The sequence below is a fragment of the Larus michahellis genome, chromosome W (assembly GCF_964199755.1).
Source record: "Larus michahellis chromosome W, bLarMic1.1, whole genome shotgun sequence".
Taxonomy (NCBI): domain Eukaryota; kingdom Metazoa; phylum Chordata; class Aves; order Charadriiformes; family Laridae; genus Larus; species Larus michahellis.
In genome coordinates, this window is record NC_133929.1 from 9,779,516 (window position 1) to 9,792,180 (window position 12,665).

Sequence of the window (12,665 nt, forward strand, 5' to 3'; positions counted from 1 at the left end):
AGACCCTGGCCTCTTCTCACACAGGCTACCCCCGCAGGCCGCACCTGGAGCGCCGTGTCCAGTTCTGGTCCCCACAATTCAAAAAAGAGACGCAGACCGACTGGGGAAGGTCCCAAGGAGGGCCGCAAAGATGACCAAAGGGCTGGAGAACCTGCCCTAGGAGGAAAGGCTGAAGGAGTTGGGTCTCTTCTCCCTTGCAGAAGAGAAGGCTCGCGGGGGAGGGAACCTCATCGCAGTCTGCCAGTACTTAAAGGGCGGCTACAAAGAAGAGGACGGAGGCTTTCCCACAAAAGCACCCTTGTATGGCATGCCTGTAGCGTCGCATACAGTATTTTCTAAAGGTGTTGCAGCAGCAGCCGCCTACACTGGCTTTACGTACATTTGCGTACCGCTTCCAAAGAGCCAAGAGTCTGCTTCCTACAGGACGCAGGAGACTGCTAAGCCGTCCCAGCGTCACGCTTCAAATGACTGGCCAAATCACTATCTATCTATAGAACACTGTTAACAGACCGACCCAGTCCACGTACTTACACTCCGGGGAGACGCCGTTTTAACTTGCGGAACTATTTCCCTCAGTAAGACGCACAAGACGGAGGTGAGATCCCCATGCTAAATCTTTATTGTGCAACTGCTGCTCACAGCTTTTATTACCTTCCACAGACACGCGGCACAAAACATTCGACATCAACAGTGCCTAGATCGACGGGCAACAGACGAAATCCATTCAGCGGCGATTTGTACACGTGCAGCAGCTCTTGCGGTGCAAAAATCTCAGCCAGGCGGCCAGCCCAACCGACGGCCACCCAGAATACGTAGATGTACGTGACAGACAGGCTGCCCACCCTCGGGCCCTTCATCCGCAACCATCCGGAATCCATCGGTCAGGCCCAGGTGAGCAGCACGCTGCTTGCCAACAATCATTAAATGCCCAAGAAGCTGGAGAAGGAAGTACAAAACCATAAATAAGTAAAATAAAAAGCCACACACAAGAAGGGGAGAGGGCAGGGAGGGGAGGAATGAGAGCAGAGAAGCACCCAGAGAAACCAGTTAGCCAACTCCTAGCAATTCAACCACTGCGCTTCAAATTACTGTCTGTCCGCCTGCAACCGGCATTTCCCAAGCAAAGCTACAAAGACCGATTACGCACACTGTAGGGGGGGGGGAAGAAAGAGGGCTACGCAATTGTTTTCAAGCTAGACAGTAACGGACTACAAAACAGCCACAGAAGCTAAGTTTGTCTCCGGGTTAAAGCCCCCCGTTATCTCTTCAGGCAACATACGCAACTCGGGTGGAAAATAAGCTTCAGGCTGCCTTTTGCGTGGGTTTACAAAGTCTCTGAACTTGACTTTTATAGCCAAAAGCGAAGCATCCAGCACCTCTCGACCAGCTTTGCCCTTCCTCACCCCCGACCTGCCAAAAACCCCAAGCCCTCTTCTCCGTATTAGAAGAAGTACTACTCCTCCTCTTGCTCTAAACCGTGACAGTAGGCATCACCCTGCGCTCCAAAACAACACTGCATTTTGCACCAGGAGTACGTACCCAGGGATGAGCATTGCTTTATATCGCTACTTTCAGTCAAAAAGCTCAGCTCCATTACAAGCCAGAGAGAAAAGATTATAGCGCCAGAAAACCCAAACCAGCCTACCGTGCCCTATCAAGGGGAAAAGGGGGGATGGGAAAGAGTCTACTAAATTAGGAACTAACGACAGGTACAGTTTAGCGTACAGAAAGCTTCCACAGTACTTACACATTCACCAGGATCTTCTGCTTCGCATAACCTCATAATTGCCTCCTTAGGCATGGCTAGGAAAAGCATCGGAGCTTGGGGTGAAAGATCACGGAACGCAAGGCGCTGGAGGAAGAGTAAACAGTTAAAACATCATTGGCTTCAGAGAAAGGTAATAATAGCTTAAGCAAATCAATATGCCCCACTGAACTCCTACAGAAGCAGACTACCGGATACCCCAAACGCAAGCCGAAACGTTGATTTTTCTTACGCGATATTAATGCTTTCTGTACAAAAAAATACAACGTCTTTACAGAGCCCCCTCCAGAAGTGGGATTCAGCATGCAAGGTGATGGGGGCAAGGAGGCGGGCCAGTACTTCAGACTAGCGACCTCCAGTACGTTTTAATTCGGGTCGATCGTTTCCTAAGGATGACGAGTTTCTGGATTTACTTTTTTGGTAAAGAAAAATAAGAAAAGCTGTAACAATCCAGTTTGGGGGCGCAGAACCAAAGCCTAGCACAGCAGAGCTGCGAAATCTCTACAGTGCTATTAGGAGGCACATCAAGACCTGCGTTTCTCCTACGCAGAACTAACTCATTACGGTCACCACTCAGACGTTCACCGTTTACATACATACGCCTGGAATCCCCGAGGAGACTGACTGCGTGCGCTTAATCTAAGGTTTCAAGACTGTCGTCCTACACGAGGTAGGACCACTCGCATCCCTCGGCAGCAAACTTTGCACGACTTGCAGTGCCAAAGGGATATCACGCGGCAAACGTCTGCGGCTGCCACCAAGTGCCTTACCGTCAGAGGCCCTCCTCTACGCACGCGCGCACGCGACACGGCGGGGCTGGGAACCGAGGCGAGCCGGCCAGCACCAGCAACCCAGTACGCGCCGCGGCAGCCGGGGGCGGGGGGGCCGCACCGAAGAAGCGCGATGTTATAGGGATCGCGCAGTAGAGAGCGCCACAACCCAGAGAGGCCCCGTCCCTCCACCGCCCGCCCGCCCGCCCGCAGCAAGGCCGCCACCCGCCCTGCCGCGCTCCCGGGCACCGCGCAACGGGTCCTCGGCTCAGGGTGCCTGCGAGCGCGGGGGGAGGGGGGGACGGGGGGAGGGAGGAGGAACCGCGCTCAGAGCAAAGCCGCGGCTACCTCCTCGTCCTCGTAGGCGACGTTGGCGGGGAAGCGCCTTGCCGATGATCTTCCCAAAAACACTGCGGGTGGCGGCGGCACCAGGCCGGGCGGCCCGCGCCCCAATAAGCTCGTCGGCCACGACAACGCCCCTTGTCGCCCCCGCGCTTCCTCCACTCGGCCAGGCCCTCCGCGGCGCCCATTGGGCCGCCAGATGGCCGCCGGCCGATCCCGCGTCTCGATTGGCTGTCTCGTCTGTCGTTTTCGCTTGTCCCCGGCCCCCCGGCGGGTCCGCCCTCGTCGACCTGGTGCTTAGCGGGGCTCAGGGAGTTTGCGTGCCCTCGGGGCGCGGAGGGATCCGACCTGGGGGCGGAGGGAGAAGACGTTGGGCCAGTCCGCGGAGGGATCCGTGCCGTGTAGTGCTGCGACCCTGTGGGCGGGCGACGAGGTCTCAGAAGAGGCTGTTGTAGCTACAAGTACTATTGACTGTTATTTATTACCGCGTCAACTCCACCCCAAACGTGCTTGTGGCTTTTTGGTGCTGCTCCCTCCAGTCAAAGGACTGCTTTTGCCAGGGCAGGGCAGGCCTTAACTTTTCAGAACACTCCCCAGAACCGACAGAAGTTGCTCTCAATTGTTCCCTGCAAGCCCCGCTTGGATTGCAGACGTTTCTAAGCTGCGCGCCTCCTGGGAGAAAATACAATACAAAGCGTGTCTTCAGCACTGGTGGCTCGAGGGCTGTGGGTGTGGGGGGGGGGCGCAGATCGAGATAGGATTTGCGCTAAGCTGGGTAGGAGGCTCGTAGAAAAACAGGCAGTGCCCCCAAAGCTGCCCAAGGGTGGTCTCTGGTGCCCTGCACCCCCGGGGATAGTGAGCAATTTGATTGGTCTACACAACTGTATTGTAACATGTATAAACCCTGCTTTCCTCTGTAGCGGGCTAAGGATATCCTTAGCCGCCTTTGCGGCAAGGGCACGTTGTCGGCTCACGTTCAACTTGATGTCCACCAGGAGCCCCCCACGTCAGCAAAGCTGCTCTCCAGCCAGTCGGCCTCCAGCATCTACTGGTGCATGGGGTTGTTCCTCCCCAGTGCAGGACTTGCGTATGTTCAGGTTCCTCAGGTGGTCTCGAACCGGATCCTTTCCTACGATGGGAGGGACTTTGTTCCCCCAGTCCCTGCCTTGAGGTTCAGGGACTTGAGAGATGCGGGAACAGTGATTGCCGGCGACAACGGAGGAGAAAAATCCTTGAGTGCCTCAGCCTTCTCCATGTCGGTTGGCGCTAGCTCTCCTGTCTTACCTATCGGAGGGGGGTGGGGGTGGTGTGCGTTTTCTTTAGTCTTCCTTTTCTGACCAACGCACCTGTAGAAGCCCTTCTTATGATTCTTCTTCACATCCCTTGCCAAACTCAGCTCCAGCTGCGCCTTAGCTTTCCCGACCCCATCCCTATATTCTTCCCAGGATGCGTGTCTCTGCTTCCACCGCCTACGCATTTCCTCCTTGCGCTTCAGCTCGACCAGAAGGTCCTTACTCAGCCATGCTGGGCTCCTGCCTTCCTTGCCTGATTTCATAGAATCGTCTAGGTCGGAAGGGACCTTTAAGATCATCGAGTCCAACCATTAACCTAACGCTGCCAAAACCACCACCAAACCACGTCCCTAAGCGCCGCGTCTACCCATCTTTTAAATACCTCCAGGGATGGTGATTCAACCACTTCCCTGGGCAGCCTGGTCCAACGTTCGATAACCCTTTCCGCGAAGAAATTTTTCCTAATATCCGTCCTAAACCTCCCCTGGCGCAACTCGAGGCCGTTTCCTCTCGTCCTATCGCCTGTTACTTGGGAGAAGAGACCAACCCCCGCCTCGCTACAACCTCCTTTCCGGTAGTTGTAGAGAGCGATAAGGTCTCCCCTCAGCCTCCTTTACTCCAGGCTAAGCCACCCCAGTTCCCTCAGCCGCTCCTCATAAGCCTTGTGCTCCAGACCCCTCACCAGCTCCGTTGCCCTTCTCCGGACACGCTCCAGCACCTCCGTGTCTGTCTTGTAGTGAGAGGCCCAAAACTGAACACAGTATTCGAGGTGCGGCCTCAGCGGTGCTGAGTACAGGGGGACAGTCGCTTCCCCAGTCCTGCTCGCCACGCTATTCCTGATACTGGCCAGGATGCTGTTGGCCGCCTTGGCCACCTGGGCACACTGCTGGCTCACATTCAGACGGCTGTCTACCAATACCCCCAGGCTCTTTTCTGCCGGGCAGCTTTCCAGCCACTCTTCCCCAAGCCTGTAGCGTTGCACGGGGTTGTTGTGACCCAAGTGCAGGACCCGGCACTTGGCCTTGTTGAACCTCATACCATCGGCCTCGGCCCATCGATCCAGCCTGTCCAGATCCCTCTGTAGAGCCATCCTACCCTCAAGCAGATCGACGCTCCTGCCCAACTTGGTGTCGGCTGCAAACTTACTGAGTGAGGGTGCACTCGATCCCCTCGTCCAGGTCGTTGAGAAAGATATTAAACAGAACCGGCCCCGGTACTGAGCCCTGGGGAACACCACTTGTGACCGGCCGCCAACTGGATTTAACTCCATTCACCACAACTCTCTGGGCCCGGCCCTCCAGCCAGTTCTTTACCCAGCAAAGAGTACGCCCGTCCAAGCCACGAGCAGCCAGTTTCTCCAGGAGAACGCTGTGGGAAACGGTGTCAAAGGCTTTACTAAAGTCTAGGTAGACAAATTTCTATTTTCCCATTTCTTACGCGTGGGAATCGAGAGCTCTTGTGCTCGAAGAAAAAACGTCCTGAAAGAGCTGCCAGCTCCCTTCTGCTCCTTCTGCACAGGGGCTTCCAACTCCTCCTGTTTGTTACCTGTGCTGCGCGCAGTGGTATAGAGGCACTTCAGTTGGGCTGCCGACCGTGTCGCCTTTCTGGAGGATCAAGCCCCAAGTCCTTTGCGGCATTTCTCAGGGGTTCCCCTGTTGGTTCCTAACGCATCAGCAGCCCCTGGCTCTTCTCTGTTGCTCAGAACTCCATCCCCTTCCCCCGCTGAGCCTAGTTTAAAGCCCTCCTTGTAAGTCCGGCCAGCTTGTTGGCAAAGACCCTCTTGCCCCGCTTGGTCAGGCGAATCCCATCAGCTCCCAACAGGCCCGTCTTCTCAAAGGTACACCCGTGATCACAGAAGCCAAAACCTCGCGTATGGCACCAGCTACGCAGCCAGGCATTCACCTGTTCAATTCGTCTCCTCCTTCCTGGACCCCTCCCTCTGACTGGGAGGAGAGAGGAGACCACCACCTGTGCTCCTGATCCTTTTAACATTGCTCCGAGGGACATAAAGTCTCTTTGGAGGGTTCTAAGTTGCCTCGTCAGACCCTACGCGGAATAGTAGGAGCACATGATAACCTGCAGGGATCACCAGGCTCGGCAGCCTCTCGGCGACGCCACGGATGCGAGCCCCTGGTAGGCAGCAGACTTCTCGAGAGAAATCGTCTGGACGGCAAACGGGTGCGTCGGTGCCTCTCAGTAGGGGATCTCCAATTGCTAACACCTTACGCGCTTTTCTGGTGGCACTGGTTCTGATGCGGGCGGGAGGTTGGGTCAGCTTTGCGTGGTTGGCTTGGCCAAGTTAACCAAGCTCACACCCACCTCCTTATAGCTGTTCCTGGGTTTCCAACACGCGCACACAAAGAGCATCCAACAGGCTCCGCACATTTTCATCCCTTCGCACGCAGGAGTTCCGGTGCCTTGTCTCTTTCATTACCAAGTGAGAACAAAGGGAGACTAGAGCCCTCTGCTCACAAGAGCCTCTTATTGCTCAGAAAGAAGGCTTTTTCTCTTGAAATTTCCCCCCCTCGAAGCAACTGGATCCCCAGCGATTTCCCGACTTTCCTGTCTCCAAAACGTCCTGTCTCCAAAACCCCAGTCACTATCGTTCCTTAAAGCACCAACCCCCTTCAACACTTCTACATGGAGGAATCTGCCCTTTAGGCTTTGTGATGGATTGACCTCGGCCGGCTGTCAGGGGCCCGCCCAGCCGCTCTCTCACTGCCCCTCCTCAACAGGACAGGGGGAGAAAATAGGATGAAAAAGTTCCTTCAGGAAACATCCACCGGCCAGACCCACAGGCAGCAGGGAAATACCTGCCCCGGACAGCGCTTTGCCCTTTCTTCAATAGGTTTTCCCAGGGGCGCCCCCGGCTTCGCCGAGCCGCTCAGCTTTGGCCTGCGGCAAGTCCAGTGCCTAGCTGGCTGGCACCAGCTGCGTCCAGCACAGGGCAGACCCTGGCCTCTTCTCACACAGGCTACCCCCGCAGGCCGCACCTGGAGCGCCGTGTCCAGTTCTGGTCCCCACAATTCAAAAAAGAGACGCAGACCGACTGGGGAAGGTCCCAAGGAGGGCCGCAAAGATGACCAAAGGGCTGGAGAACCTGCCCTAGGAGGAAAGGCTGAAGGAGTTGGGTCTCTTCTCCCTTGCAGAAGAGAAGGCTCGCGGGGGAGGGAACCTCATCGCAGTCTGCCAGTACTTAAAGGGCGGCTACAAAGAAGAGGACGGAGGCTTTCCCACAAAAGCACCCTTGTATGGCATGCCTGTAGCGTCGCATACAGTATTTTCTAAAGGTGTTGCAGCAGCAGCCGCCTACACTGGCTTTACGTACATTTGCGTACCGCTTCCAAAGAGCCAAGAGTCTGCTTCCTACAGGACGCAGGAGACTGCTAAGCCGTCCCAGCATCACGCTTCAAATGACTGGCCAAATCACTATCTATCTATAGAACACTGTTAACAGACCGACCCAGTCCACGTACTTACACTCCGGGGAGACGCCGTTTTAACTTGCGGAACTATTTCCCTCAGTAAGACGCACAAGACGGAGGTGAGATCCCCATGCTAAATCTTTATTGTGCAACTGCTGCTCACAGCTTTTATTACCTTCCACAGACACGCGGCACAAAACATTCGACATCAACAGTGCCTAGATCGACGGGCAACAGACGAAATCCATTCAGCGGCGATTTGTACACGTGCAGCAGCTCTTGTGGTGCAAAAATCTCAGCCAGGCGGCCAGCCCAACTGACGGCCACCCAGAATACGTAGATGTACGTGACAGACAGGCTGCCCACCCTCGGGCCCTTCATCCGCAACCATCCGGAATCCATCGGTCAGGCCCAGGTGAGCAGCACGCTGCTTGCCAACAATCATTAAATGCCCAAGAAGCTGGAGAAGGAAGTACAAAACCATAAATAAGTAAAATAAAAAGCCACACACAAGAAGGGGAGAGGGCAAAGAGGGGAGGAATGAGAGCAGAGAAGCACCCAGAGAAACCAGTTAGCCAACTCCTAGCAATTCAACCACTGCGCTTCAAATTACTGTCTGTCCGCCTGCAACCGGCATTTCCCAAGCAAAGCTACAAAGACCGATTACACACACTGTAGGGGGGGGGAAGAAAGAGGGCTACGCAATTGTTTTCAAGCTAGACAGTAACGGACTACAAAACAGCCACAGAAGCTAAGTTTGTCTCCGGGTTAAAGCCCCCCGTTATCTCTTCAGGCAACATACGCAACTCGGGTGGAAAATAAGCTTCAGGCTGCCTTTTGCGTGGGTTTACAAAGTCTCTGAACTTGACTTTTATAGCCAAAAGCGAAGCATCCAGCACCTCTCGACCAGCTTTGCCCTTCCTCACCCCCGACCTGCCAAAAACCCCAAGCCCTCTTCTCCGTATTAGAAGAAGTACTACTCCTCCTCTTGCTCTAAACCGTGACAGTAGGCATCACCCTGCGCTCCAAAACAACACTGCATTTTGCACCAGGAGTACGTACCCAGGGATGAGCATTGCTTTATATCGCTACTTTCAGTCAAAAAGCTCAGCTCCATTACAAGCCAGAGAGAAAAGATTATAGCGCCAGAAAACCCAAACCAGCCTACCGTGCCCTATCAAGGGGAAAAGGGGGGATGGGAAAGAGTCTACTAAATTAGGAACTAACGACAGGTACAGTTTAGCGTACAGAAAGCTTCCACAGTACTTACACATTCACCAGGATCTTCTGCTTCGCATAACCTCATAATTGCCTCCTTAGGCATGGCTAGGAAAAGCATCGGAGCTTGGGGTGAAAGATCACGGAACGCAAGGCGCTGGAGGAAGAGTAAACAGTTAAAACATCATTGGCTTCAGAGAAAGGTAATAATAGCTTAAGCAAATCAATATGCCCCACTGAACTCCTACAGAAGCAGACTACCGGATACCCCAAACGCAAGCCGAAACGTTGATTTTTCTTACGCGATATTAATGCTTTCTGTACAAAAAAATACAACGTCTTTACAGAGCCCCCTCCAGAAGTGGGATTCAGCATGCAAGGTGATGGGGGCAAGGAGGCAGGCCAGTACTTCAGACTAGCGACCTCCAGTACGTTTTAATTCGGGTCGATCGTTTCCTAAGGATGACGAGTTTCTGGATTTACTTTTTTGGTAAAGAAAAATAAGAAAAGCTGTAACAATCCAGTTTGGGGGCGCAGAACCAAAGCCTAGCACAGCAGAGCTGCGAAATCTCTACAGTGCTATTAGGAGGCACATCAAGACCTGCGTTTCTCCTACGCAGAACTAACTCATTACGGTCACCACTCAGACGTTCACCGTTTACATACATACGCCTGGAATCCCCGAGGAGACTGACTGCGTGCGCTTAATCTAAGGTTTCAAGACTGTCGTCCTACACGAGGTAGGACCACTCGCATCCCTCGGCAGCAAACTTTGCACGACTTGCAGTGCCAAAGGGATATCACGCGGCAAACGTCTGCGGCTGCCACCAAGTGCCTTACCGTCAGAGGCCCTCCTCTACGCACGCGCGCACGCGACACGGCGGGGCTGGGAACCGAGGCGAGCCGGCCAGCACCAGCAACCCAGTACGCGCCGCGGCAGCCGGGGGCGGGGGGGCCGCACCGAAGAAGCGCGATGTTATAGGGATCGCGCAGTAGAGAGCGCCACAACCCAGAGAGGCCCCGTCCCTCCACCGCCCGCCCGCCCGCAGCAAGGCCGCCACCCGCCCTGCCGCGCTCCCGGGCACCGCGCAACGGGTCCTCGGCTCAGGGTGCCTGCGAGCGCGGGGGGAGGGGGGGACGGGGGGAGGGAGGAGGAACCGCGCTCAGAGCAAAGCCGCGGCTACCTCCTCGTCCTCGTAGGCGACGTTGGCGGGGAAGCGCCTTGCCGATGATCTTCCCGAAAACACTGCGGGTGGCGGCGGCACCAGGCCGGGCGGCCCGCGCCCCAATAAGCTCGTCGGCCACGACAACGCCCCTTGTCGCCCCCGCGCTTCCTCCACTCGGCCAGGCCCTCCGCGGCGCCCATTGGGCCGCCAGATGGCCGCCGGCCGATCCCGCGTCTCGATTGGCTGTCTCGTCTGTCGTTTTCGCTTGTCCCCGGCCCCCCGGCGGGTCCGCCCTCGTCGACCTGGTGCTTAGCGGGGCTCAGGGAGTTTGCGTGCCCTCGGGGCGCGGAGGGATCCGACCTGGGGGCGGAGGGAGAAGACGTTGGGCCAGTCCGCGGAGGGATCCGTGCCGTGTAGTGCTGCGACCCTGTGGGCGGGCGACGAGGTCTCAGAAGAGGCTGTTGTAGCTACAAGTACTATTGACTGTTATTTATTACCGCGTCAACTCCACCCCAAACGTGCTTGTGGCTTTTTGGTGCTGCTCCCTCCAGTCAAAGGACTGCTTTTGCCAGGGCAGGGCAGGCCTTAACTTTTCAGAACACTCCCCAGAACCGACAGAAGTTGCTCTCAATTGTTCCCTGCAAGCCCCGCTTGGATTGCAGACGTTTCTAAGCTGCGCGCCTCCTGGGAGAAAATACAATACAAAGCGTGTCTTCAGCACTGGTGGCTCGAGGGCTGTGGGTGTGGGGGGGGGGCGCAGATCGAGATAGGATTTGCGCTAAGCTGGGTAGGAGGCTCGTAGAAAAACAGGCAGTGCCCCCAAAGCTGCCCAAGGGTGGTCTCTGGTGCCCTGCACCCCCGGGGATAGTGAGCAATTTGATTGGTCTACACAACTGTATTGTAACATGTATAAACCCTGCTTTCCTCTGTAGCGGGCTAAGGATATCCTTAGCCGCCTTTGCGGCAAGGGCACGTTGTCGGCTCACGTTCAACTTGATGTCCACCAGGAGCCCCCCACGTCAGCAAAGCTGCTCTCCAGCCAGTCGGCCTCCAGCATCTACTGGTGCATGGGGTTGTTCCTCCCCAGTGCAGGACTTGCGTATGTTCAGGTTCCTCAGGTGGTCTCGAACCGGATCCTTTCCTACGATGGGAGGGACTTTGTTCCCCCAGTCCCTGCCTTGAGGTTCAGGGACTTGAGAGATGCGGGAACAGTGATTGCCGGCGACAACGGAGGAGAAAAATCCTTGAGTGCCTCAGCCTTCTCCATGTCGGTTGGCGCTAGCTCTCCTGTCTTACCTATCGGAGGGGGGTGGGGGTGGTGTGCGTTTTCTTTAGTCTTCCTTTTCTGACCAACGCACCTGTAGAAGCCCTTCTTATGATTCTTCTTCACATCCCTTGCCAAACTCAGCTCCAGCTGCGCCTTAGCTTTCCCGACCCCATCCCTATATTCTTCCCAGGATGCGTGTCTCTGCTTCCACCGCCTACGCATTTCCTCCTTGCGCTTCAGCTCGACCAGAAGGTCCTTACTCAGCCATGCTGGGCTCCTGCCTTCCTTGCCTGATTTCATAGAATCGTCTAGGTCGGAAGGGACCTTTAAGATCATCGAGTCCAACCATTAACCTAACGCTGCCAAAACCACCACCAAACCACGTCCCTAAGCGCCGCGTCTACCCATCTTTTAAATACCTCCAGGGATGGTGATTCAACCACTTCCCTGGGCAGCCTGGTCCAACGTTCGATAACCCTTTCCGCGAAGAAATTTTTCCTAATATCCGTCCTAAACCTCCCCTGGCGCAACTCGAGGCCGTTTCCTCTCGTCCTATCGCCTGTTACTTGGGAGAAGAGACCAACCCCCGCCTCGCTACAACCTCCTTTCCGGTAGTTGTAGAGAGCGATAAGGTCTCCCCTCAGCCTCCTTTACTCCAGGCTAAGCCACCCCAGTTCCCTCAGCCGCTCCTCATAAGCCTTGTGCTCCAGACCCCTCACCAGCTCCGTTGCCCTTCTCCGGACACGCTCCAGCACCTCCGTGTCTGTCTTGTAGTGAGAGGCCCAAAACTGAACACAGTATTCGAGGTGCGGCCTCAGCGGTGCTGAGTACAGGGGGACAGTCGCTTCCCCAGTCCTGCTCGCCACGCTATTCCTGATACTGGCCAGGATGCTGTTGGCCGCCTTGGCCACCTGGGCACACTGCTGGCTCACATTCAGACGGCTGTCTACCAATACCCCCAGGCTCTTTTCTGCCGGGCAGCTTTCCAGCCACTCTTCCCCAAGCCTGTAGCGTTGCACGGGGTTGTTGTGACCCAAGTGCAGGACCCGGCACTTGGCCTTGTTGAACCTCATACCATCGGCCTCGGCCCATCGATCCAGCCTGTCCAGATCCCTCTGTAGAGCCATCCTACCCTCAAGCAGATCGACGCTCCTGCCCAACTTGGTGTCGGCTGCAAACTTACTGAGTGAGGGTGCACTCGATCCCCTCGTCCAGGTCGTTGAGAAAGATATTAAACAGAACCGGCCCCGGTACTGAGCCCTGGGGAACACCACTTGTGACCGGCCGCCAACTGGATTTAACTCCATTCACCACAACTCTCTGGGCCCGGCCCTCCAGCCAGTTCTTTACCCAGCAAAGAGTACGCCCGTCCAAGCCACGAGCAGCCAGTTTCTCCAGGAGAACGCTGTGGGAAACGGTG

The 12,665-nt window shown here is 55.8% G+C and overlaps 2 protein-coding genes across 2 annotated transcripts; both read right to left on the bottom strand.

Annotated features, from left to right (window-relative positions):
* Positions 1-597: 597 nt before the first annotated feature.
* Positions 598-3,010, bottom strand: LOC141735638 (adenosine 5'-monophosphoramidase HINT1-like; the record flags this gene model as incomplete). Its single annotated transcript, XM_074568689.1, is given in 4 exon segments — positions 598-936; positions 1,748-1,852; positions 2,884-2,913; positions 2,915-3,010. Coding segments are annotated over 4 exon segments (396 nt in total), but the record flags the coding sequence as incomplete, so codon positions are not given.
* A 4,705-nt stretch (positions 3,011-7,715) lies between these two features.
* On the bottom strand, positions 7,716-10,123 carry LOC141735639 (adenosine 5'-monophosphoramidase HINT1-like; the record flags this gene model as incomplete). Its single annotated transcript, XM_074568690.1, is given in 4 exon segments — positions 7,716-8,054; positions 8,865-8,969; positions 9,997-10,026; positions 10,028-10,123. Coding segments are annotated over 4 exon segments (396 nt in total), but the record flags the coding sequence as incomplete, so codon positions are not given.
* Positions 10,124-12,665: the final 2,542 nt, after the last annotated feature.